Source organism: Fonsecaea pedrosoi (genome assembly GCF_000835455.1).
Source record: "Fonsecaea pedrosoi CBS 271.37 unplaced genomic scaffold supercont1.2, whole genome shotgun sequence".
Classification (NCBI taxonomy): domain Eukaryota; kingdom Fungi; phylum Ascomycota; class Eurotiomycetes; order Chaetothyriales; family Herpotrichiellaceae; genus Fonsecaea; species Fonsecaea pedrosoi.
Genome location: NW_013550614.1, coordinates 4,787,664 through 4,809,090, shown reverse-complemented (window position 1 = coordinate 4,809,090; position 21,427 = coordinate 4,787,664). Strand labels below are relative to the sequence as shown.

The 21,427-nt window shown below is 52.5% G+C and overlaps 8 protein-coding genes across 8 annotated transcripts; 4 read left to right on the top strand and 4 right to left on the bottom strand.

Moving 5' to 3' along the window:
* Positions 1-171: 171 nt before the first annotated feature.
* On the bottom strand, positions 172-2,807 carry Z517_03721 (uncharacterized protein; the record flags this gene model as incomplete). Its single annotated transcript, XM_013432825.1, has 8 exons — positions 172-519; positions 600-986; positions 1,047-1,343; positions 1,423-1,729; positions 1,849-1,990; positions 2,048-2,487; positions 2,563-2,640; positions 2,704-2,807. 8 exons carry the CDS (start codon positions 2,805-2,807, stop codon positions 172-174), a joined length of 2,103 nt encoding a protein of 700 aa, XP_013288279.1.
* A 547-nt stretch (positions 2,808-3,354) lies between these two features.
* Z517_03720 (uncharacterized protein) lies at positions 3,355-5,076 on the top strand (the record flags this gene model as incomplete). The annotated part of the gene is made up of 1 exon (XM_013432824.1): positions 3,355-5,076. The coding sequence occupies one exon, from the start codon at positions 3,355-3,357 to the stop codon at positions 5,074-5,076; it is 1,722 nt and encodes a 573-aa protein (XP_013288278.1).
* A 987-nt stretch (positions 5,077-6,063) lies between these two features.
* On the top strand, positions 6,064-7,398 carry Z517_03719 (uncharacterized protein; the record flags this gene model as incomplete). Its single annotated transcript, XM_013432823.1, has 3 exons — positions 6,064-6,643; positions 6,700-6,893; positions 6,919-7,398. 3 exons carry the CDS (start codon positions 6,064-6,066, stop codon positions 7,396-7,398), a joined length of 1,254 nt encoding a protein of 417 aa, XP_013288277.1.
* A 746-nt stretch (positions 7,399-8,144) lies between these two features.
* Z517_03718 (uncharacterized protein) lies at positions 8,145-10,040 on the bottom strand (the record flags this gene model as incomplete). Its single annotated transcript, XM_013432822.1, has 6 exons — positions 8,145-8,472; positions 8,539-8,923; positions 8,984-9,372; positions 9,439-9,498; positions 9,555-9,599; positions 9,652-10,040. The coding sequence occupies 6 exons, from the start codon at positions 10,038-10,040 to the stop codon at positions 8,145-8,147; spliced, it is 1,596 nt and encodes a 531-aa protein (XP_013288276.1).
* Positions 10,041-10,944: 904 nt separating this feature from the next.
* On the top strand, positions 10,945-12,990 carry Z517_03717 (uncharacterized protein; the record flags this gene model as incomplete). Its single annotated transcript, XM_013432821.1, has 4 exons — positions 10,945-12,260; positions 12,310-12,430; positions 12,485-12,882; positions 12,939-12,990. 4 exons carry the CDS (start codon positions 10,945-10,947, stop codon positions 12,988-12,990), a joined length of 1,887 nt encoding a protein of 628 aa, XP_013288275.1.
* A 372-nt stretch (positions 12,991-13,362) lies between these two features.
* On the bottom strand, positions 13,363-14,207 carry Z517_03716 (uncharacterized protein; the record flags this gene model as incomplete). The annotated part of the gene is made up of 2 exons (XM_013432820.1): positions 13,363-13,567; positions 13,639-14,207. The coding sequence occupies 2 exons, from the start codon at positions 14,205-14,207 to the stop codon at positions 13,363-13,365; spliced, it is 774 nt and encodes a 257-aa protein (XP_013288274.1).
* A 613-nt stretch (positions 14,208-14,820) lies between these two features.
* On the top strand, positions 14,821-16,548 carry Z517_03715 (uncharacterized protein; the record flags this gene model as incomplete). Its single annotated transcript, XM_013432819.1, has 4 exons — positions 14,821-15,129; positions 15,194-15,456; positions 15,517-15,619; positions 15,682-16,548. 4 exons carry the CDS (start codon positions 14,821-14,823, stop codon positions 16,546-16,548), a joined length of 1,542 nt encoding a protein of 513 aa, XP_013288273.1.
* Positions 16,549-16,880: 332 nt separating this feature from the next.
* Z517_03714 (uncharacterized protein) lies at positions 16,881-19,542 on the bottom strand (the record flags this gene model as incomplete). Its single annotated transcript, XM_013432818.1, has 6 exons — positions 16,881-18,006; positions 18,061-18,193; positions 18,253-18,271; positions 18,326-19,178; positions 19,232-19,329; positions 19,378-19,542. 6 exons carry the CDS (start codon positions 19,540-19,542, stop codon positions 16,881-16,883), a joined length of 2,394 nt encoding a protein of 797 aa, XP_013288272.1.
* Positions 19,543-21,427: the final 1,885 nt, after the last annotated feature.

The window sequence follows — 21,427 nt, the reverse complement described above, 5'->3', positions numbered from 1 at the left end:
GATATGAACGATGTGTTGCTCTGTCTCCAATGGATTGATTCTGTTTGGCCATCGGTCGCTGTTGGCGAGAAAAAAAACTTCTCGAAACCTCAACATTGCATAGACAGCTTAACGAATCACCTACTGAACGCACACATCGGACTGTGACAAGTGTCGCATGATTGAAACCTTTCAGCACGTTTCGTTGGCAAAGTCACATTGGCTGAACAGAGGTTGATCCCAGCCAAGAATGTCGTTATCAAGAAAACCGGTCAAATCCATCGAGGATTCGTCGAATATCCTGTACCAGTCGGGGAACAAGGTGTCGTCGCCAGCTTCACTTCGTGGATTTTGATGGTTATCATTGCTAACAGCGTCGTCAAATCGAGACATCAGAAACCAGAAGAAGTCTAGGTAAAGGTGTGCGGCAGATGAAGCTGGAAGCCCTCCCGCTACGCTTCCCAGGTGCTCCAGTACTGCGTTCATTTTGACGGCCAGTTCGGCAACGCTGGTCGACGCAATGCCGTCGCATTTAATGGCCTAGGGGGCACACGTGTCAGCTCCAGACTAGCGCACCGCAGTGACAGACTACGGTTCGTGATATCACCGAGAAGACTCACAAAAATGATTTCTGTCGCTGCATGACAGATGATGATGAACAGATTATTGTGGGAGCCCAACTTGAGATCGAACATGATCTGTTCAGAGAGCACAATATCCATCAGGTGGCTCGCAACGTTGACACTTGTTTGCAAGACGCTTCGAAGCTCGGGCGAACTCGTACCTTGATTAAGGCCCCTTAATGCCGCGGCGGCTTGGGCATTGAGGATTAGGATGCTGTGATCCATGTAGAATGCGAGAATAGGAAGGTACTTGGACGATGGATCACCATCATGAGAACATCGGGAATCGCGGGCTTGTTCCAATGTCCGGAGGGCCTGAAAATGCCAATTTGATATGGATGTCGCGTCATTCTTCGACCGTTGTCGATCTTCCAATGCATGCAGCTATATAGCTATCAGCAAATTTTCAAGCCCGTCGGGGAGTTTGAAGAGTTTAGTACGCACCAGGAGTACCCTGATCTCTATGATGCCGCTGATCATCTGGTCATGGGGTGTGGCCACTGGATGTTGCCACCACGTTGTTGCTGACACAGGGAGTTCGTGCCTCGAAACACTTAAGGGTCGCCGTCCATTTATGATACCGAAGCTTTTATCGGCGATGAATGTATATAGCCACGTTCTCTCAAAGTTCCGGAAAATACGCTCTTTGGTGTCCGTACTCGTAGAAGGCGGTAGAGCGCTGAGATGTTCGATGACGACCGTGGCTTTATCTACTCCAATCTCCCTGGCGAGTCGTACGGCCTGGTCAACTCAAAAAGCACGTCAGCTCTTCTCATCCGTTCGGCGGTGCGTGATCTGCGCAAAATCTCGCTCTTCTCACATGATTCAATTGAAGCCAGTAGGGATCATCCGATTGCTTCTGGTGAACAGGAGCCCAATACTGCATGATAATTATGGCTTGGATCGTTTCAATCGACTTCACAGACGTCGCGATGGACCACTTCAGGCATCCTTCGGCCAAAGAAAACAGGGCGGGGTAGACAACGCGATCCCGAGGGAGTGTTGATACCGCACAGCCAAGGGCACAAACAACGGAGAACAGTGTAAAAGACATGGAATAGACATAGTCGGGGGTATGGAGGAGAGGATCCAGTAACCCGACGAAAGGGTTACGCAGCTCTAAAAATCTGAGTCCAGTGGTCAGTCCATGCAACGCTAATATGGGTCCAGTGGGCAATGCCTGGAATGCGAAGACGACAGGCTTTCACAAAATGCACTGCCCAGCCCAGGATACACTGCAACTTACAGCTTGAAATACAGCGATACGTCATCCTCATCAATTAGCCGGGCAGTGATAGGATCACAGACACCTTTTTCTAGTCTGAATGTGCTGTTCACCGATTGGGCAGCTAAGTAATGCCAGTCCTTCTGCAGAGTCTTTCGAGGGCCTACCCAAATCGGGGTCAGAACTTTTATCTAGGTCGCAGAAGGCGGGATCACCGTACTGAAATAAGTTGTTAGGCGCTTAGCCACTGAATCCATAGCATCTTTGCCATACGGGAGGCGGAAAGCCACTGGCAAATGCAATCGATCTGAATTCTGTCGGGGGTTGGTGCTCCCCAGGTTATTGACCTTGACTTCCCAGATGCGGAAAGGCGCTTCCAGGGGCTGTTGATTTTCGAGCCCGTCTGCCGCAGAATTGGTCTGACTGTCTCCGGGTTCAAGGCTTTGATGAGGATCACTGTTGTTGTCGGTCGTATAGGCGAACGGGGCATTTGAGGCGATGGAGACATCATCAGCTTGCGAAGGTGAGTCTCTGGCCGTTGAAGAGGCGGTACCTCGATTGGCCGAGGCAGATGCGAGAAGGGCATTGATGACCTGGTCTCGCACGCTGCTCTGGTTTATGCGTGATAGGAGCTTTTCGACGGTGTCGGGTTTGCTGCCGCTGCGTCAGCAGAGACAGACAGGAAGCCCAGCGCCTGACTCGGTCACGAAGAAGAAACGGAGAGGCATGATTCACTTGGTACTTCCCAGCTTCCGACCACGACGAGAAGAGTGAGGATAGCTGCACGACAAACCATTCGACAAGCAGCGCGAGCTACACACATGATCAATTCTGGATATAAGAATGAGTCTCCCCCTCGCCTCGGGGTGAACTCACCATGGAGTTTCCCGGCCGCAACGTTGTCTGGTCGAACGGCAATTAAGACATGCTGTGCGTTGGTGAGCAGTCGTATGCCCGACCCCGGACTGCTGTTTCTCCATGCTCAGGCGACTGCTGCTGCCTCGGCGTGTGCTGTCTTGATCCTTTCAACATTTGCGGGGCAGGCTGTTTCGCCGCTTGCCTATTCCTTCGGTCTCTAGGTCTCTAGATCTAGAGTATATAGTGTGAGAATATCTGAGGTGCGAGGTGGCGGCTTCTCAACCTTGGCAAACACTTCTATTCCCCGACTGAACCTCGGGGACCAGTTGAGGCAACAAATTCTAGACGAACCATAGTCCCCCCCGCCCCGCACCGACCACCCATAGAAAAGTATCTGAATTAGGTAAAGCTACCGTCGCATGCCGGTGACCGAATTCCGTCTCCCCAGCGAGGAAGGTAATATGGGCAGAATACCCCACGAGCCCAATAGTGGAGATGGAATTCTGTCACCCCTCTGGTGGGTGCCGCGAACTAGACTTCGCTTGCGCAAAACAGAACTAGTCCCCGACTAGAATTTTGATCGAGACCTAGTATAGAGCCAGATGTAAATTCTACACATGTCCCTTCTTCGATTTACTCCTCGAACTCTCTCGAAAGACGATTCTCGAGATGGCGACAGCACTCACTTTGGAAAACGCAGGTAAAGTCCCGGCCAGTGAACCTTACTACGATCTCGGTGAGTATACATGGCCTGTCTGCACCCAGGTTCACGACGCCCAAATATGGTTCGATCGAGGCCTCTTATGGGTCTATTCGTTTAACCACCGAGAGTCGGCTGCTTGTTTCCGACAGGTCATCTTACATGATCCGGATTGTGCAATGGGCTACTGGGGAGCCGCCTTCGCCACGGGTCCCAACTACAATAAGGTCTGGCAGGCTTTTGATCCCAAGGATTTGAAAGAGTCTGTCGCGAAGTGCTACGACTGGTCCCGTAAAGCGAAGGAATTATCTGACAAAGCCTCGGTCGCGGAGCAGGCTATCATCGAAGCTCTGCAACATCGCTTTCCAGCCAGAGAGCCACCCGGCGACTTCACCCCGTCCGTCCGAGCATACGCCGACGCAATGAGGGAGGCTAACCTCCAGCTTGGAGCCGGAAATCTGGACATTATCACCCTGGCGGCGGATGCTTTAATGAACATGGCACCGTGGAAGCTATACGAGGCCGGGACCGGTGAGCCAAATCTCGCCACACCGGTCCTGGAAGTCAAGACAATTCTCGAATCCGGCCTACAGCACCCGAGAGCAGACCGCCATCCGGGGATTCTGCACATGTACATCCACTGTGTCGAGATGTCGAAAACCCCCCAGTTAGCCCTGAGGACGGCAGACAACCTCAGAAAACTTGTCCCGGACGGCGGACATATTACCCATATGTCGAGTCATATCGATGTTCTCGTCGGAGATTATCGCCGAGCCATGCATACAAACATCCAAGCAACCATGGCGGATGATAGATACTATGCCCGTGAGGGCGGTAAAAACTTTTACACCTTTTATCGCATGCATAATTACCATTCGTTGATCTACGGAGCCATGATGGCCGGAAACTCACGCGTGGCCTTGGAGGCGACGGATCGCATGGAGTCTACTCTCAGCGATGATATCCTCCTTATCAACTCCCCTCCGATGGCCGACTGGGTGGAATTCTTCACGTCGGTCCGCGTGCATGTCCTCATCAGGTTTGGAATGTGGGACAGGTTGAAGAGACTCCCATTGCCAGAAAACAAGCAGCTCTATTGTGTTACCACGGCCATGATGCATTATGGCAAAGGGATCGCCTGGGCTGCAACCAGAAATGTCCAAAATGCCGATCGAGAACGAGAGCTTTTTCGCGAGGCGGCCAAGCGTGTCCCAGTTACCCGAATGGATTTCCCGAACAAGGTCGTCGACGAACTTGAGATTGCGACAGCCATGTTGGATGGGGAAATCGAGTACCGGCGTGGGAACTATAAGGTGGCATTCGAGCGCCTACAACTCGCCGTGGCGAAGGATGACGCTTTGATCTATTCCGAGCCGTGGGGCTGGATGCTGCCAACTCGCCATCCGTACGCAGCCTTACTTCTAGAACAAGGTCATGTTGCAGAAGCCGCACAGATCTATGCCGAGGACTTGGGACTGGACGGGAAGTTGGTTCGAGCGCATCAACACCCTAACAATATCTGGGCGCTGAAAGGATATTACGAATGCCTGCAGCGACTCGGTCGTACTGCAGAGGCCAACATCATTTTGTCAAACCTCAACATCGCCGAGGCCGGAGCGGACATGACGATCCGGTCGTCTTGTTTCTGCAGGCTAGGGACAGCCCCGGGCCCAAGTTTGGCTGCTACGTAGCGACTACCCCGACCTGAAGACCGCAGAGCATGTTCTGATGAGCATAGGTTGCAGGTTGCCTTGCAAGATTTACTTCGAGGCAATACGAATGGTCTACACCCGGGCGTATCCCGAATAAAATCTTCGTTGGCCTCGAGCGTGGAGAAATCTGCATGTGCGGTATTCGGGCATGAATTTGCCGCCTGCGCTGTCGAAGCCGTCTCAACCACACCATTGTTGATGTTCAGTACCGCTTGTAAAGAAAACAAACTGCGGTCATGGCAAAATGAGAGTAATATTGACCGGTGCGAGTCATGAGGGAGTGGGAGGAGCAACAACACGTTCACAACAGCAGGATACACTTGAAACTTTTACCTTCTACCATGAACAGGTCTCTAGAGCTAGTCACGCCCATCGACGTCCCAATGTGGTATGGGGTCGTGTACTGCTCTCACGATCGTTGCAGGTGACTTCAGCGTACGACCCGTTCATTGAGCAAGTAGTCCTCCGGCAAATCAGTTGTTGAGTGACGCGTAATGCAAGAGATCTGTCTCTGTGACGTTACTCGATTGACAATAGAAGACTCTGGCCCCCAATTTTTAAAGTCATAAGCGGGAAGAAAACAACAATCAAGTGTCCATTCAAGTTGAATGCACAGGCTGGAGGAGGAAGGGGGGGGGCCTGTTCGAGCACGAAATGCCCCAAGAGCTAGAGCATGGATAAAGTCCGGGATCAGGATCGGTGTCGGTACGAGTAGCGATACAGGAGCTACCAGGGTACATCGAGATATCCTCTGGGTGCCGCAGGGAATCTATGACCCGTCAAGCCCTTTTTTTGTTTAAAACAAAAAAAATATACCGTGCCTGTTGTGTAAACTAGGGAACCTAGCCATGTTTCGGGGAATAGATCTGGATGTTCCGCAAAGTTGGTTTTTATATAGGACATCACGTATCTAGGACGTCTTTCAAATGTAGCTATGCTCTTCTCCTTTGACTCTCTGGTGCGGTGATGTCCCAACTCGAATCACAATCAGGCTTTGCCTTGGGGGCGTATTCGGAAAATCAAACGGTTGTGGTACAAGAACAGCCCCGTACTGCAACGCCGGATGGAGGCTACGGCTGGATTGTCACCCTCTGCGTTGCAGTTGTCAATGCTCATTCGTGGGGCGTCAACGCTGCATACTCGGTGTTCCTGGCTTATTATCTAAAAAACGACACGTTTCCGGGAGTCGGGCCCCTCGAGTATGCGTTGGTCGGATCCTTGAGCATCGGATGCACTCTTTTACTCTCCCCACCCGTGACTATATTTGTTCGAGCCGTCGGGACACGGCCTACCATGGTCTGCGGTGCTCTCCTACAGTCAGTGAGCCTCATATGCGCGAGCATATCGACTGCCTCTTGGCAGCTTTTGCTGTCCCAGGGTGCCTTCTTCGGCATCGGAATGGGGTTAATGTTCCTTCCATCGTACGGCATCGTTTCCCAATGGTTCACCAAGCGACGTGCACTGGCCAATGGGGCGGCGATCGCAGGAGCTGGTCTTGGAGGCCTCACATATTCCCTGAGCGCATCGGCGTTGATTGGGAGCCTAGGTCTGGCCTGGACTCTTCGAAATTTAGCATCATCACCTTCGTTGTCAATACAATAGCCATTTTACTCATCAAAACCCGGTACGAATCGATTGGTTCACGGCAACTGGCCTTTGACTTTACTCTTCTCAAACGAATGGAATACATCGCTTTGCTGGTCTTTGGCTCTTTGAGTATGCTTGGTTATTTCGTTCTGGTCTTCACCCTCGCCAACTATGCGAATGAGATCGGGCTTGACGACTCTCAAGCGGCAGTCATTCCGGCTCTCTTTATGCTAGGCCAGGCACTCGGGCGTCCACTCATTGGATACTTCGGCGACAGTTTTGGGCGTTTCAATCTGGATCAACGCCAAAACTTACGGATTACTGATCTTCTTTGCCCTTGTGGAAGGCACCGTGGGTGGTGTCTTTTGGGTACTTGCTGCGCCGGTCATGGCTGAGATCATTGGTATCGAAAATCTACCCTCGGGACTGAGTATCTTCTGGGTTGTGCTGGCTATTCCGTCGATTGCCAGTGCGCCAATCGACCTGCAGATTGTGGCCAAGAGCGGCTCGTATGTCTGCGCACAAATCTTTACAGGAGTTGTCTTCGTTGTTGCTGGCCTCTGCATGGGTCTTCTTCGAGGTTGGCAGATCAGCCAAAATGCTAAGCAGAGGAGTGAAAGGACCATGTACCGAACTGACGCCGTAACAGAGGAAGCACAGTGTGGACATCCCAAAAGGTTTGTCCGTGCCTGCTTTTGGAAGCAAATTATCTGATTGAGACGTGCTCGAGTATAATAATGGCCCTATCCTGGGTCACTATTCATGTATTAACACCATCTCCCTAATGAAAATATTTCCAAACATTCGTAGTCTTTCTCAAGGTCAACTGCTCGTGGTATCCAATGGAGAGATGCTGTATGTACGTAGTATATTCTCCGGGTTATCTCAAAAGAATAAAATAACACGCCCTGAAAGGATGTGCCAAATCTGCGGATTGTCCACTTGTTCCCTCATCCTTCGGAGAGACTGTCACGATGGCTTCCCAAGCTGACCCCAGTTGAGGACATTTGCCACCAAGGATGCAAAAGAGGGCCAATGTAGTAAAATTACGGAATCCTGTAAAGGGGGTGGCAGGCCAGCAACATCACTAATATATATGGCTATACCAGATTCAAAGCCCTCGTGACCACGGTACAGTCGTTGCTTCCCCAACCAAGGGAATTCAATTCGATTCAGAATGGGACGTTGCACTTATGTACCTAAGCCGCAACCCACAATTGGTACACATATTACCACTTACCTGGTACCCTTGATCCGCAAATTCTGCAAGATTAGCAGCCCCTAGTAATAGTATTTGCTCAGTGCGAAGGTTGGAAAATCAGGAAACAACGTGTTTGTCATGTAAGGCACCTAGGGAAGCACACTCCTCCTCGCCTCTGAGAAGCATCCGCCCGATTTGCCTCGACTTCAAAGTAGAAGAGGCATGAGCAGAGCACCTGACGGATAATTCTCATCCATTTTCAGGCTTGGGTGCCTACATCTTCAATCACGGCCGCTCGAGGTCCCTCCTTCTCTGAACTTGCGTCGTCGACCTGCTTCGGGCCCATTCCGGGAATAATCTCCTCGATGGTCTCAAGGGCAATATGAGCGCTATCGAGCTCCTTCTGATAAACTATGACCAGGTCGTGATCCCCGAATATGGCCGCGACTTCTTCCAACGGCTTGTGCAGGGTGTCGGGGAAGATAAAAAAGGCACAGAACGCTCCCAGGGCCGAAAAGAGGATGAAGAAGATGTAGTACTTCCATCCGATGTTCGCGAAAGCTGTCGGTGCTGCTTGAAGCCACACTCTAGAGAAGGCTAGTGTCAGCACGTCGATATCCCACAAGAAAGAGGTTCGGGGCATATACACTTACATATTGATCCCGCTGTAAAAAGCGACACAAAGCGTGTAACCCTTCGCCCTCATGTGCGTCGGCCAGATCTCAGAGTGATAGAAGAACTCGGGTCCATCCAGACAAAGTTCAAAAAAGACCACATAGAGGAAGAAAGCAAAGACAGCGGCACCCAGACCGGCCTTGTTGTCAGAGTTTAGAAAGTTCGCAGTCAGCGCTGTTTCGAGGATGACAGCAATGCCGCAGCCGCTAAAGCCAACGCCGATGAGATAGTTCCGCTTGACGCGGTCGACGTAGGTCATGGCAATGATGCTGAAACATAGAGCTGTTGCCGTGTAGCCAGTTTGAAAGAGCAGTGTCTGAAGGTTATCGTATCCCAGTTTTGCGTACAAACTGACGCCGTAGTCTGCAAAGTTTAGCACATGCGTAAAAAGGGAGGAAAGGGGGGAAGGTGGTAAGGCAGTACTTTGTATGGTTAGAACACCCGAGCTCATGACGCAGACCATCAAGATGATCGAGATGAAAGCTCGCTTCCGGTAAGAGGGCCTGGTGAAGATCTCTTTGTACCCTGTGCTCAGGGAAGCGTCGAACTTGATCTGTCGTTGCATTTGATAGTACTCGCGTTTCGCAAACTCATTGTGAGGGTCCCTAGGATCCGAATGTAACCGAGCAATGATTGTCCATGCCTCTTCGTATCTGTCTTTGAGAAGAAGATACCTCGGGGATTCTGGAATCCAATAGATCCCACAACAGAGGATCAATGGGGGAATCATTGTCAGAGCCATTGGGCCCCTCCAGGCATCTTTCGAATCAAAAAAGTAGAAGCCGACCCCAACATATCCAGTGAGCGTGTAGCTGTCATACAAGACGTCAGAGCGAAGCAAATGGTTTGGTCGGCCACCATGCACTGGCCAGACTCACCCGACGTTGATCATGATGGGAGCTATGTCGCTAAGCATGCCACGATGTGCCGGTGGAACGCTACGCATATCCAGTCAGCTCTGAGATAGAAGCGGCTGGGAATCTGGTGTACGTACATTTCTGCAATCCACATTGGGACGGCGGCCACCAATTGAAATCCACTGGTTGCCAGTCAGAACTGTGTTCATTGACGAAACCAGAACAGGAACTTACCCCCAGCCGGCGAAGAACCGAAAGACGATGAACATAGCGGGGTTCACAGATCCAGTGATCAATGCTTGAGAGACGAGAACAAAAGTTGAACCGACAAAGATATCCCACTTGCGTCCATATCTGTCAGCTATCAAGCCATGGCAGATGGCGCCGAAGACGCCTCCGGCGTAGTAGAGACTGTTCATGGCACCAGTCAAGCTGGCCATGTTGGAGTCATTGAGACCCATGGCCACAAAGAAGGAAGGCTGTCCCAGCGTGGTACTGATGATGGAGGCTGAAGTGCCATAGGAACACGTGCCCAGTGATACGAAGAGGATGATGAGGACGGTGTAGAACTTGAAATGACGGCGGCGCTCGAAGACCGCCGCATCGGTGTTGAGCATAGTCATGGTGTTCACAAACTCCAGTCAACCTCCTTGGTCGGGACAATATCTAACAAGTGCAGGAGTGGAAGGGGGGTCTGAGAGATTGAGACGGCAAGGTTGAGCAGAGATCGAAGGCAGGTCGAGACCTCTCGCCTTTATATTCACCGCCCCCCCTCTAAGGCATCGTATCAGGCCAACCCCAGATGCCCAGCCTCTCTGAGGATAGAGCAATCTGGGGTAAGCCCCAGAAAGGAGGTCGACTTCTCCTCGCGCCGTCTGGGGAACGAGCTTGCACAGGAGTGTGAATGGAAAGGAGGCGGCGTCGCGGAATTTGATATCGCCTTTTTCCGTCTCTCGGCCCGCGTCTGGCCACACTTCCGACATTTTCTGGGGGAGTCTCTCTCCTCGGTATAGAGCTGAAACCCTCTCCTGGCCCGGCATGGGTGCTGGTGTCCTTCTCCACTGCCCATACAACATCCTTCGTCACTGTACTGCGATCAACTACATGGCACGGTACCGCCCCATCCTTGCCGAGCTTATCCAGACTCATTCGCTCGCCTCCCTTCTCGTGCCGCTCATTTCGAGCGGCCTGGATATTCGCGGGAGCAGCTCTATCTTTCGCACGGAGCTCTTAACCCATGGGATCAGATATGGAGTCTCCAACCCGGAAAAAGGCACCTCCGCCTTAGGCCTCCCCGGTACTTCAATCCCCGGTATTCAAGAGATGAACAGTGATTCTACATAGCTGTCCACTAGGCGTCCTGTGGACACGAGGCAGTAGGACTTGAACAACCGATGAAAACCATCACTTCATAAAGAGCAGCAGACGAATCTCACAGCTTGTCGAAGGTGGATTTTCGCATCTTGGTCCCAGGCATAACAACACAATCCCCCTTGCCCTGCCAAGTCTGCAAAAGAACCATTTACGATGGCAATCAACGGAGTAACAGATAGAGCGCCAGAAGATGCGATAGACGGTGTGGCCCACACCGTAACAAATGGCGCCCTCAATGGAGTGACGGAGGCCGATATCAACAATGCTCATCGGGAACCTGCACCCATCGAAGCCACCAAGGCATACAAAAAATACCCCCTCGCGTACGAGTTGTCGAAGATGCCCTTCCTGTGGCCCCGTCGAATGAAAGTGATTGTCGCCGGAGCTGGCGCGAGCGCCTTGTCATTGGCACATGAAGTCCAAACTGGTGTGCTCAAGAACATTGATCTCCACATTCTTGAGAAGAACCAAGGTCTCGGCGGGACATGGTTCGAGAATCAATATCCGGGATGTGCTTGCGATATACCAGCTCACGCTTACCTGTTCACCTGGGCACCGAATCCCAGATGGTCGGAGTACTATGTCACGGCGCCGGAGATTCTAAAGTACTTTGAAGAAGTGGCAGAGAAGTATCAACTTAACCAGTATATCACGACCGGACGGAAGGTCGTGGGTGCCGAGTGGAACGACGAGAAACAGCAATGGCTCGTCCACAGCAAGCAGACAGATGGAAGAAGAACCGTTGTTTCGAGTCCTGGAATCACAGATGGTGAAGTTGGCGAGGACATAATCGAGGAGTGCGATATATTCATCAATGCTTCCGGATATTTCAATCACTGGCGTTGGCCTACAACCCCAGGCCGTGAACTCTTCCAAGGCCAACTCCTTCACAGTGCTGATTACAATCCGAAGACCGACCTCAAGGGAAAGAAGGTCGGGCTGATCGGGAACGGCAGCAGTGGTATTCAGATTACCGCCGCCATCCAAAAGGAGGTATCAGAGCTGACCGTCTTCATGCGCAATCCGACCTGGATCACGGCGAGCTTGGGCTCTAGTTTCGTTCCGGCAAATGGAGAACCATTTACGGAGGAGCAGAAAGCGTTCTGGGCCAAGAACCCTGACGAATACCTCAAGTATCGTAAGGCCGTCGAGAAGGAGTTGAACGATGGCTTCCCCTTCTTCATCCATGGCACCAAAGCTCAAGCAGACGCCTTGGACTTTACAACCAAGGATATGAAGAGAAGACTCGCCAAGAAGCCCGAGCTGGCCGAGCTTCTGCTACCTACCTATCCTGTGGGATGCCGAAGACCTACACCTGGAACCGGATACCTTGAAGCACTCTGCGCTGACAACGTCGAAATTGCTTGGGGAGAATTAGACTCTTTCACGGCCAAGGGGATCAAATCCGCCGATGGCACGGAGCGGGAGTTCGACGTTATCATCTGCGCCACGGGTTTCGACATGTCGATGTGAGTTGGGGAACACTTTTGTCCGGCGCATGACTGACACCTCCGGCAGGGTGCCAAGATGGCCAACGATTGGATTGAATGGAGTGGACCTCCAGAAGAAATGGAAGGAAGACCCCGCAGCCTATCTTTCCGCCATCGCAAACGATATGCCAAATTATTTTGTTTATATGGTATGTATTTCCTGTCCAATTATCTTTGCCTGGGCCAACCTCATCTCTGGACAGGGTCCGGGTGCACCAGTGGGCCACGGCAGTCTCCTGCCCTCCATTGAGCGCGTAACCCTCTATATCGTCGACATCATCAACAAGCTCCAAACCCAAAATTACAGCTCCTTCCTCCTCAAGCCAGGCAAGGCCAAGAACTGGCAGTCGCAGATGCTGGCCTGGCTGGAGAAGACGGTGTGGGGCGACAACTGCCAGAGCTCGTTCAAGAATGGCACAGTCGACGGCAAATTGTACTCCTTCCACGGTGGCTCGCGTCTGCATTATTTTGAGTTGTTGAGGCTGCACCGCTATGAGGATTTTGAATGGAAGAGTAGGTGTCCGGAGCCGGAACTCGAATTTGCTTGGCTGGCTAGTGGGTTTCTGCAGCAGGAGTTGCACAATAAGGGAGAGGATAATGTGTGAGTTGGCCCCCAATCTAGGTTTCTTTTCCTTCTCAGATGCTGACCCGCTGCAGGTGGTATTTCAACCAGGAGCCAGAGGTCTTGACGTCGTTCATTGGGGAGTGAGGTTGTCATTGAAGGATTGGGGAAGGAGGATGTGCTTCCATGAGACTAGTGACTAGTTAGTTTAACTATCTTAGAGCAGGTTCACTCCAGCGTCGAAGTTGATAGCATTGTAGCAATCGTAGCAAGATTGTGAATGTTACCCCAAAGTACGTCCTGCCTCTGTGCAGTGTAGAGTTCTTGTATCACGCCTGCAACTGCTCCATGTCCATCAGACCTTCCGCTTTACCAGGTGTGGCACCCCGGCCGCCGGGCTTACATAATTTTGAAGGACGTTGCCAAGCTTAGATCACTACATACGCAGGGGGAATCCCCTTCTGAGCACAAAGGGTGGTCACTGGTACCCCCCATCGACGTTGATCACCTATCATACAATTAGCAACACCATTGCCGGACGTTGTTCAGGATGTGACCCACGTTGCCTGTGACATAACCTGCCTCCTCACTGAACAAGAACATGATCACCTTGGACACTTCCTCTGGCTGCGCAATCCGCTTGAGCGCCGTCTTCGAGAGCAGGAAGTCATACACCTCCTTCTCACTTCCCAGAGAATCGACCAAAGGTGTATCGACCACTCCACTACATCCTCCCTTGACATTAATAATCTCGAATAGGAGGACCTCGTCGGGCTTCGGATGGACGCAACTTACGGCGCAACAGCATTCACCCTGATCCCCCTCGCTCCTCCCTCCTGGGCAGCGCTCTTCGACAGCCCAATGACCCCCCACTTGCTGGCAGCATAACACGAGTTATACGCGACTCCCATCTGGCCCGCAATGCTCGCAGCATTGACGATCGATCCTCCCTCCTTGATATGATTAAATTGCGCCCTCAAGCAGTTCTTTACCCCATTCAAGTTCGTCGTCAACATGTTATCCCAGTATGCATCGTCCATGATATCGAGCGCGTTGTCTTTGCCATGAAACCCCTGATTACCGACGTAGCCAGCCATGTTGGCCGCTCCGTGCAGGCCACCGAACCGGTCGACGACGGCCTTGACAGCCTCATCCACGGCGTAGCGGTCTTGCACATTGCAGGCCAGCGAGATGGCTTCGCCTCCGAGCTTCTCGATTTCGGAGAGCACGTTGTCGGGTTTGCGGAGATCGAGGAGACCGACGTTCGCTCCTTGTTTGGCGAGAGCGAGGCATGTCGTCCGTCCCATGCCGCTGGCCGCGCCGGTCACGATGAAAGTCTTGCCTTTCAGGTCACTGTACGACATCTTGAAGATAGAGTTGACACTTGACAGAGTATTGCTCACGGTAGAAGCTGTAACGCCAGACTCGTCCTTAAAATCTACCCAGCATGCCTATAAGCTGGCCCTCGACAGAGCCCCGAGCTCAGCTCGCACTTCCTGCCTACTATAGCCTTCTCCGCGTGTTGCGCACCACCGGATACATGGAAGCAAGCACCGGAAGAATACCCGCTTCTAGATGTTCATTGAGAATCCGAGAGATTGACGACCTCCGCAGGAGGCGTGAATCAGCCTCAGGACGAGACGGCTTGAGAACAACGTCCAAGGGCCGAAGAGCGGAGGTCCGGCATCTTCGTGAGTGTTCAGCCGTTGTTGTCCTCTCGTTCCGTCCGTCTTTGCCGCCCCCGTGCCGGCCCCCTTTTCCAGGACGACCCCAGGGACATGATAGCTAACCACCACGCCTGCGAAAGGCTCAAGACATGTGTGTTCTATGCCACTTACTACCTATAATTTCACCCCTCATTCTGAGAAAATCCCAAAGTCCCCCCGTATTTGTTCTTACACGAGGTTCGTTCCCTCCTGATCTCCCATCTGGAGCAAACCCTGGTAATTGGTGGAGCCGGAGACTACACTTCTAGTCATGGCACTTTTCTATGATATTCTCGCCCTTCTGCAGGAATACTGGATCCCCTGCATCATCGTGGGAATATTCATCAGGTTACTCCGCAATCGCTACAAGCCCGGCGTACGCGGCATTCCAGGCCCATTTCTGGCCTCTATTTCGGATCTCTGGCTGTTCATCCACTGTGTGCAAAGGAAGTCCCAGAAAGATTATGAGCTCCATCGCCAATACGACACCCCTCTCCTTCGTCTGGCACCGAACACCATCTCTGTCGGGGACGCCGAGGCCGTCCGCATCATCTATGGGTGGAAACCCGTGTTCAAGAAGGTAAGGAACGCTCTCTCCGAGGGTCGTATACCCCGGACAAATACGCTGACATGATACGGGCCAGAGCCATCTGTACATCTCGCAACACCAGACGAGCCAAGCGGGCGAAGTGATTCACAACCTCTCCTCCGTCATGGACGAGGAGAAGCACGCCCACATCCGCCGTCCCGTGGCTCATGCGTATGCCATGAGTACTGTGGTGGAGTATGAGCCCCTCATCGATTCCACATTTCGAGCGTTCGTGAAGCAGATAAATGAGCGGTTTGTGGACCCGCGAAAAGAATGTGACCTTTCACGATGGTTGCAGATGTATGCCTTTGATGTCATGTAGGTATCCCCACAACTACGACAATCCGCTCTCTTCTCGTCAGGTTGACCTCCTCGCAGCGGCGAAATCACGTTCAGCAAACGTCTCGGTTTCATCGACTCGGGTGAAGATATTGATCGCATGATGTATCACACCGGGCGGGCGATGGATTACATCGGCATGGTAGGTGCTCCAATTAGGACCCCGCTCCGATTCTTGAACAGCTTCCCTGAGAGCATCCCCAGGTCGGCCAGATCCCCACGGTCGACGAGTGGCTTCGAATCAAAGGCTTCGGGAACATCCTCCGTAAAATCAGACCCGCAGGCAATGTGGTCATGTGGACCATGAAGCAGATCCACGCACACACTGTCCACGATGGTGTCAAGAGCCCGGACTTCCTGACCCGCTTCATCAAAGCACGCGAGAAGTACCCCGATATCATGACCGACGGGCAACTGGCCGAGTACGCAAACACAAACGTCAGCGCTGGCTCGGACACCACAGCCATTGTGCTGCGTGAGCTAGTGTATCGGCTTCTTACGCATGAGGGCAGTTATCGCCAATTCATGGAAGAGTTGAAAGCTGTCTTGAAGGCCAGGCCGCTGGATGAAACCTATGATAAGCCGATCACCTGGACGGAAGGGAACAGTATGGTGTACTTCCAGGCTCTGATCAAGGAGTGTCTTCGGATCCACCCTGCTCTCGGGCAGCTGATTCCTCGTGTCGTGCCCGAAGGCGGTGTCGAACTATGCGGAAAGTTCATACCGGCAGGGACCGTAGTCGGGTGCAACGCCTGGACGGTGCATCGGGACAAGAAGTTCTACGGCGAGGATGCGGATGAGTTCAGGCCCGAACGCTGGCTAGATCCGGACAAGGAGAGGGTGAGATATATGGAGAACTTGAGCTTTGCTTTCGGTGGAGGGCCGCGAGTCTGCATCGGGAAGAACATTGCCATGTTGGAGATCACGAAGTTCATCCCGGAGTTCTTTCGGAGGTTTGAGGTCCACCTCGTGGACCCGAACCGCTACAGACTGCGCCCGGGCTGGCTCGTCGTGCAAGAAGGATTGGATGTCGGTTTGCAGAGGCGGGATCCTAAGTCGCTAATTGACTGAAAAACATTGAGCTTGATTCCTGTCCATCACAGTCCTGCTGGCATTGTCGAGATCACGCTTCCTATCGCGTCTATTCCCACCCTCTTTCAGTGTTAACGAATCATGCAGCATCTGAGGTAGAGATGAACAGGAGAAGGTTGGCGACATAAATCACTCCAGGAATCAGCGATACAGGGACTCGATGCGTAGCCCCAGTATTATCAGCAAGACTTTGACTCAAAGGGCAGAGACTAGATAGAACCAGATTAGATCAGTGCACATCCTAATGAATTAATTTGGGGCTCTCCAAAAGGGGTACCAAGGTTATCGTTCCTGGACATACCAATACTGCCTCAAGTACATAGGTAGTTCATTTCCAGCTCCGTTAGTCTGTCAACGTCGGCCTTTTCGAAATCAGGGAACACCGACTGAGTTTGGAAGGAATCCAGGTTCAGCAGACTCTCCATGCCTCCGAGCGTGGGATATGTTGCTGTTGCTGTTGCTGTTGTTGTTGTTGTTGTTGTTGCATGATATTGCTGAAGGGCCTGGCGAAGCCCGTATTCATTGACGGCGAGGGTTGTATCAGTGATATCCTCGCCCCCTGAGGAGCCGGAGGCCAAAGAGTGGGTGGGAAAAACTTCACGAGACGGTCTCCGGGCCTCGCCTTGTCGCTGCGAGGATTGCTGATCGGGCATCTTCCCATCCGTGTCACCACCGGCGGCGGCGGCGAGAGGAGCAAGCTCCGAGTACCCGCAGCCTTCGAGAAAGGAGGCAATGACCCTATGTACGCGTCCGGCTATGTGGAAGGAGGGCGTCAAATCGTTGAGCGCCTGCAGGCACACCGCCAGCCATTTTTTCTTCTCGGTGCCTTCTTCCCCTTTCTCGCTCGTGTCGGTCGAGATTTGGGAGATGAGCGTCGTGGCCGCAATAAAGATCATGTGCAGCATCGACGAGTAGATCTTCTCGACGCCATAGTGTTCCCTGTATGCCAAGAGCAGCTTCGAGAATCGAATCGCGTTTTCATTGCATACCTGTCTGGAGAGCGCCGGAGTGTGACCTCCCAAAGACTTTCCCCCCTGATGTCCAACGGTGCCTGATGAGGGGGACGTGTAGGCCGCAAACGGCCGGTGAAGCATGATGATTGTGGTGTAGAACTGCATGTGGAGAGCGTATACGCCTGGAGGGGGAGGAGGGTGTTCTGATTCTGGTTTCCTCCGAATCCAGATCGGTAGAGCTTCCAACCACTGGAGCAGTCGTTGGCTCATGCTCGAGAGGCGGGCAATGGTGCTCTGGTGTCTCAACAAAATCGAAGATGACGGGTAGTTGACCATGTCGATGACATCGCTTAGGATCATGCAAAGATCACACCATGCAACTCGGATCTGAAGCTGCGGGTCATCGCTCCTACTTGATGGCCGCGGCACCGTTGCATCGGCCAGCTTCACGGTACTTGGACGCCCTAGGTAAATGCTGTAGAACCTGAAATGAAGCATTAGATGGCCGGTTTCAGCCCCATCGACAGTCCACACGTACTTATCATATACGTAGCAGCCCCAAAACACGTCGTGACGGACTTGCAAGTCACGTTCTGAGATGTACCCGAGTGCGAGCAAGTCGGTGCCGTCGCGGTTGAGACCGAGGTCATACAGCATTCGAAAAGCAATGCCTGGAAGGTAAGACGTTTAGACACCCCGACCCGTGTCCATCTCTGAAGCTCTCACGTACCCGCGTAAAGTAGACATGCCTGAAGTCAAGGTTAGATGAGGTCTTTGATGGATTTGACGGCTTTCACACGCACCTTATCATGGCCTACGCCCGAACCACGATAATCAGCAAAGATGCACAAAGCTTGAATTGTAGATATTGTTGGGTTTTCCATCTCAAGGACGAGCTCCTCTCTCACTCTCTTCAGGTAGACTCGATCTAGATTACGGATTGAGGCATCGCTGCTAAGCCGCAAGGCGTTCAGAAGAACCGAGTATAGGAGAAGTTTTGAGAAATACTGCGTCTTCACTCCGGCAGCGTAGACAGACATGAATGGTTCTTTCAGCAGCACCTGTAGCAAGGGATCGGGGTACATGAAATAGAGATCCAAGAGATGTTTCTGCACATCCTTGGAATCGGCCAGCTCCTCAAGAGCTTGTGTTGCTGATTCAAGCGGTTCGGGCGACGAGGGTGGGAGGATAGAGGTGATGTTCAGGTTCATGATTTGTCCAGGCTCATCCCCATCAAGCTGCCCCATCGCCGCATACAGCTGGCTGATCATGTAGTTCCTCGCCTCAATGGACTTCGGTGGCGCGCCACTGCGAGTGTCTTGATCGTTGGTGGACTGTACGGGGTCCAGGTCGAAAATGTCAAACTGCCAATCCATCATCTGATAGTTCGAGATGCCTGCGAATGGGTCTTGCTCTCTGATCACGTTCGAGCAGCCACGAAAGACATTGTCGGCGTCAGACGGGGCAGGTATAGCTTGCGTAGGCCCGTCGCCGAGCGAGACTCTGACTTCCTCAACCGTTGCATGAGTGGGATGCGGTCCAGATCCGGAAGAGCTGCCATCGTCGTCTTCCCTTGTGGGAGACGGATTGCCCTGGCTCCCCTGCAATGCCGCAAGGCGATCTTGGAGGCGCTTTATGTAGGCTTTTGATGTTGAGCTGTGTCTGCGTTAATTCACGACCATATGGTGAGAGAACATGTGCCTCCTTACTTCATCTTGCGTCGATCGTCCATGCGAAATATGCAAGGTCGATTGAGGTGCTTACACTGCAGGCACGGCTCGCCCTTCTTCTTGGGATCCCCATCACACTAGGCGGAGAATAAGCAGAGAGCACGGACTGCACGTTGTAGGCTTACCTTGATTTTCCTCTTCCGACATGCCACACAGGCGATGGATGCCCGCCGCGGGGAGCGTTTCTTCTGTCTACTAGATGAGCGCGGAGGATCTGACTCTCCATGGGCTTGGGAGGCTGGTTTTGCCGGCGATCCAACAAGTGGCGACAGTGATCGTTCAGTAGACATGTGCGATGGCGACTCTATCTGGCTATCAAGCGCAAAGACAAATTGTACTGAGGTGAGCGGAGGAGAGTGCAGCAAGTACGAGGTACACAGCAGCAGTTGAAGACCAGGCGACGAGGCTTCGGGGTCTGGGGGTCCACGGTCCTCCTTCCCTTCCCCTCCCCACAACCCCGCATCGTCCTCGTGCTTTGCCTGGCACGGCGTGGCTCAAGGTACAGTACTAGTCCACCCCCCCAACCCCCCCGACTAAAGAGCAAGTCAAAGTTGCATTTCCTACGAGGGGAAAGCTCGAGACAGAGTGAAACGCAGCTACCCAACTAGTTCGCTGTTGGATTGGATTGTCCGTCACGGCCCGATTCACACCGACACTGCTGTCCCTCTCCCTTCAATTGCGCGGGCAAGGGTTTTGGGACTGAGGCCGCCGGAAATCGTGCTTCACTTCTTCGGATATCTCTACAGCTGCTTTTCCGCTGACTCATCACGGGCAGGGATAATGGCCCCCAATCAGCTCTCGGCTGATGGGTCCCCCGTACTCTGCCGGGTCTCCTCGATGCTCCATCACGAAGTGTACACGAGTAAAGCGGCCTCACTCCCTTTCCTGAACGAAAATGGCAATGGACGAAACTCGGTTTGGGCCATAAAGATATGGTGTTCCATCAAGAAGGATGGTATTTGGACTTTCACCATGTCTGGTCTGTCCATGGTATCTGTCCAGCATCTGTCCTGAGGATGTGTGCATGATGTCTAGACGTCCGGGTACTTTCTTCCTCTCGAGTCTGGCTTGGCCGCGCAATATCTGCTCGAGGCAGAGACAGAGACAGAGACAGAAGCAAGCCATTTTCTATTTTGGATGCCTTGCTTCATAAATCCTTCCCTGCCCCTTTTTCACTCTCCGTCGATGCGTGCGTGTTGCTTTATTGGTATTCAGTCTGGTGGTCTGTGGTGGTCTGTGCTGTGGCATGTAGCGTAGAAAGGGGGAGGCCCTAAATGTTGGTAAACAGTCAATCAGTCAGTCCACTCATTGCTTGCTGCTTGCTGCCTGCTGGGTACCTGGGTCATGTTAATCATATAACAACCCTCCGTGCACCCCAACCCCAACCCCGGTATCTGCATCTCTGTCGATATCTGTATCCGCAGTACCTCATACTTGTACATCTGATATAAATACCTAGGCATCACGATATCGTGATATCATAGTCCCCGTACGCGAACGAGTACAAGTACATACCCGGTACACGATACGCGATACTCGAGACGAGGTCCACGGTACACCCTACGTGGAAGTGGAAATGTGAAGCGGATGTGGATGTGGATGTGGGTACTACTCGTTTGAGTAATTCTCTCTTCTCTTCTGGAGATCTTAGCACGCTTTGCTCAGAGCTCAGGGCCGCGGACTTGGAGCCTGATATGTCATCTGTAGAATAATCCGGGAAGTAGACGTCAGCCGTACGGACATACTTACATGCAGGCATACATACGTTCGAGTGAGTGAGTGAGTGCCTGGTACGAGGTACTGTACATATACATACCCCTGCTGGCCGCTCACCAATCGAAGACCAAGCTTCCAAGATGAAACGAACGAGAGGAGCAAACGAGGCTGTACTTCGTAGCAGCCCGTCAGCAACATTGGAGGTTTATTACCAATAGCCGACTCGACCCCATGGGCAGGAATATCAGGCATTCCAGACTTATGTACAGTCATCCCCCGGGTTCCGGGGAAAAGCAGGGAGGGACGAACTGGCGAACATGACTGACCTGACCTGACCTGGGGGCTTGGGTGAGGCGCTCAGTCGCGTTATGTAGATAGATCGAGGGATGGATAGATGGGTGGCTTGCTTGCTTGTGTCCTGGCTCGGTCTGGCTGGCCATGCTAGCTGGCGTATCTCCC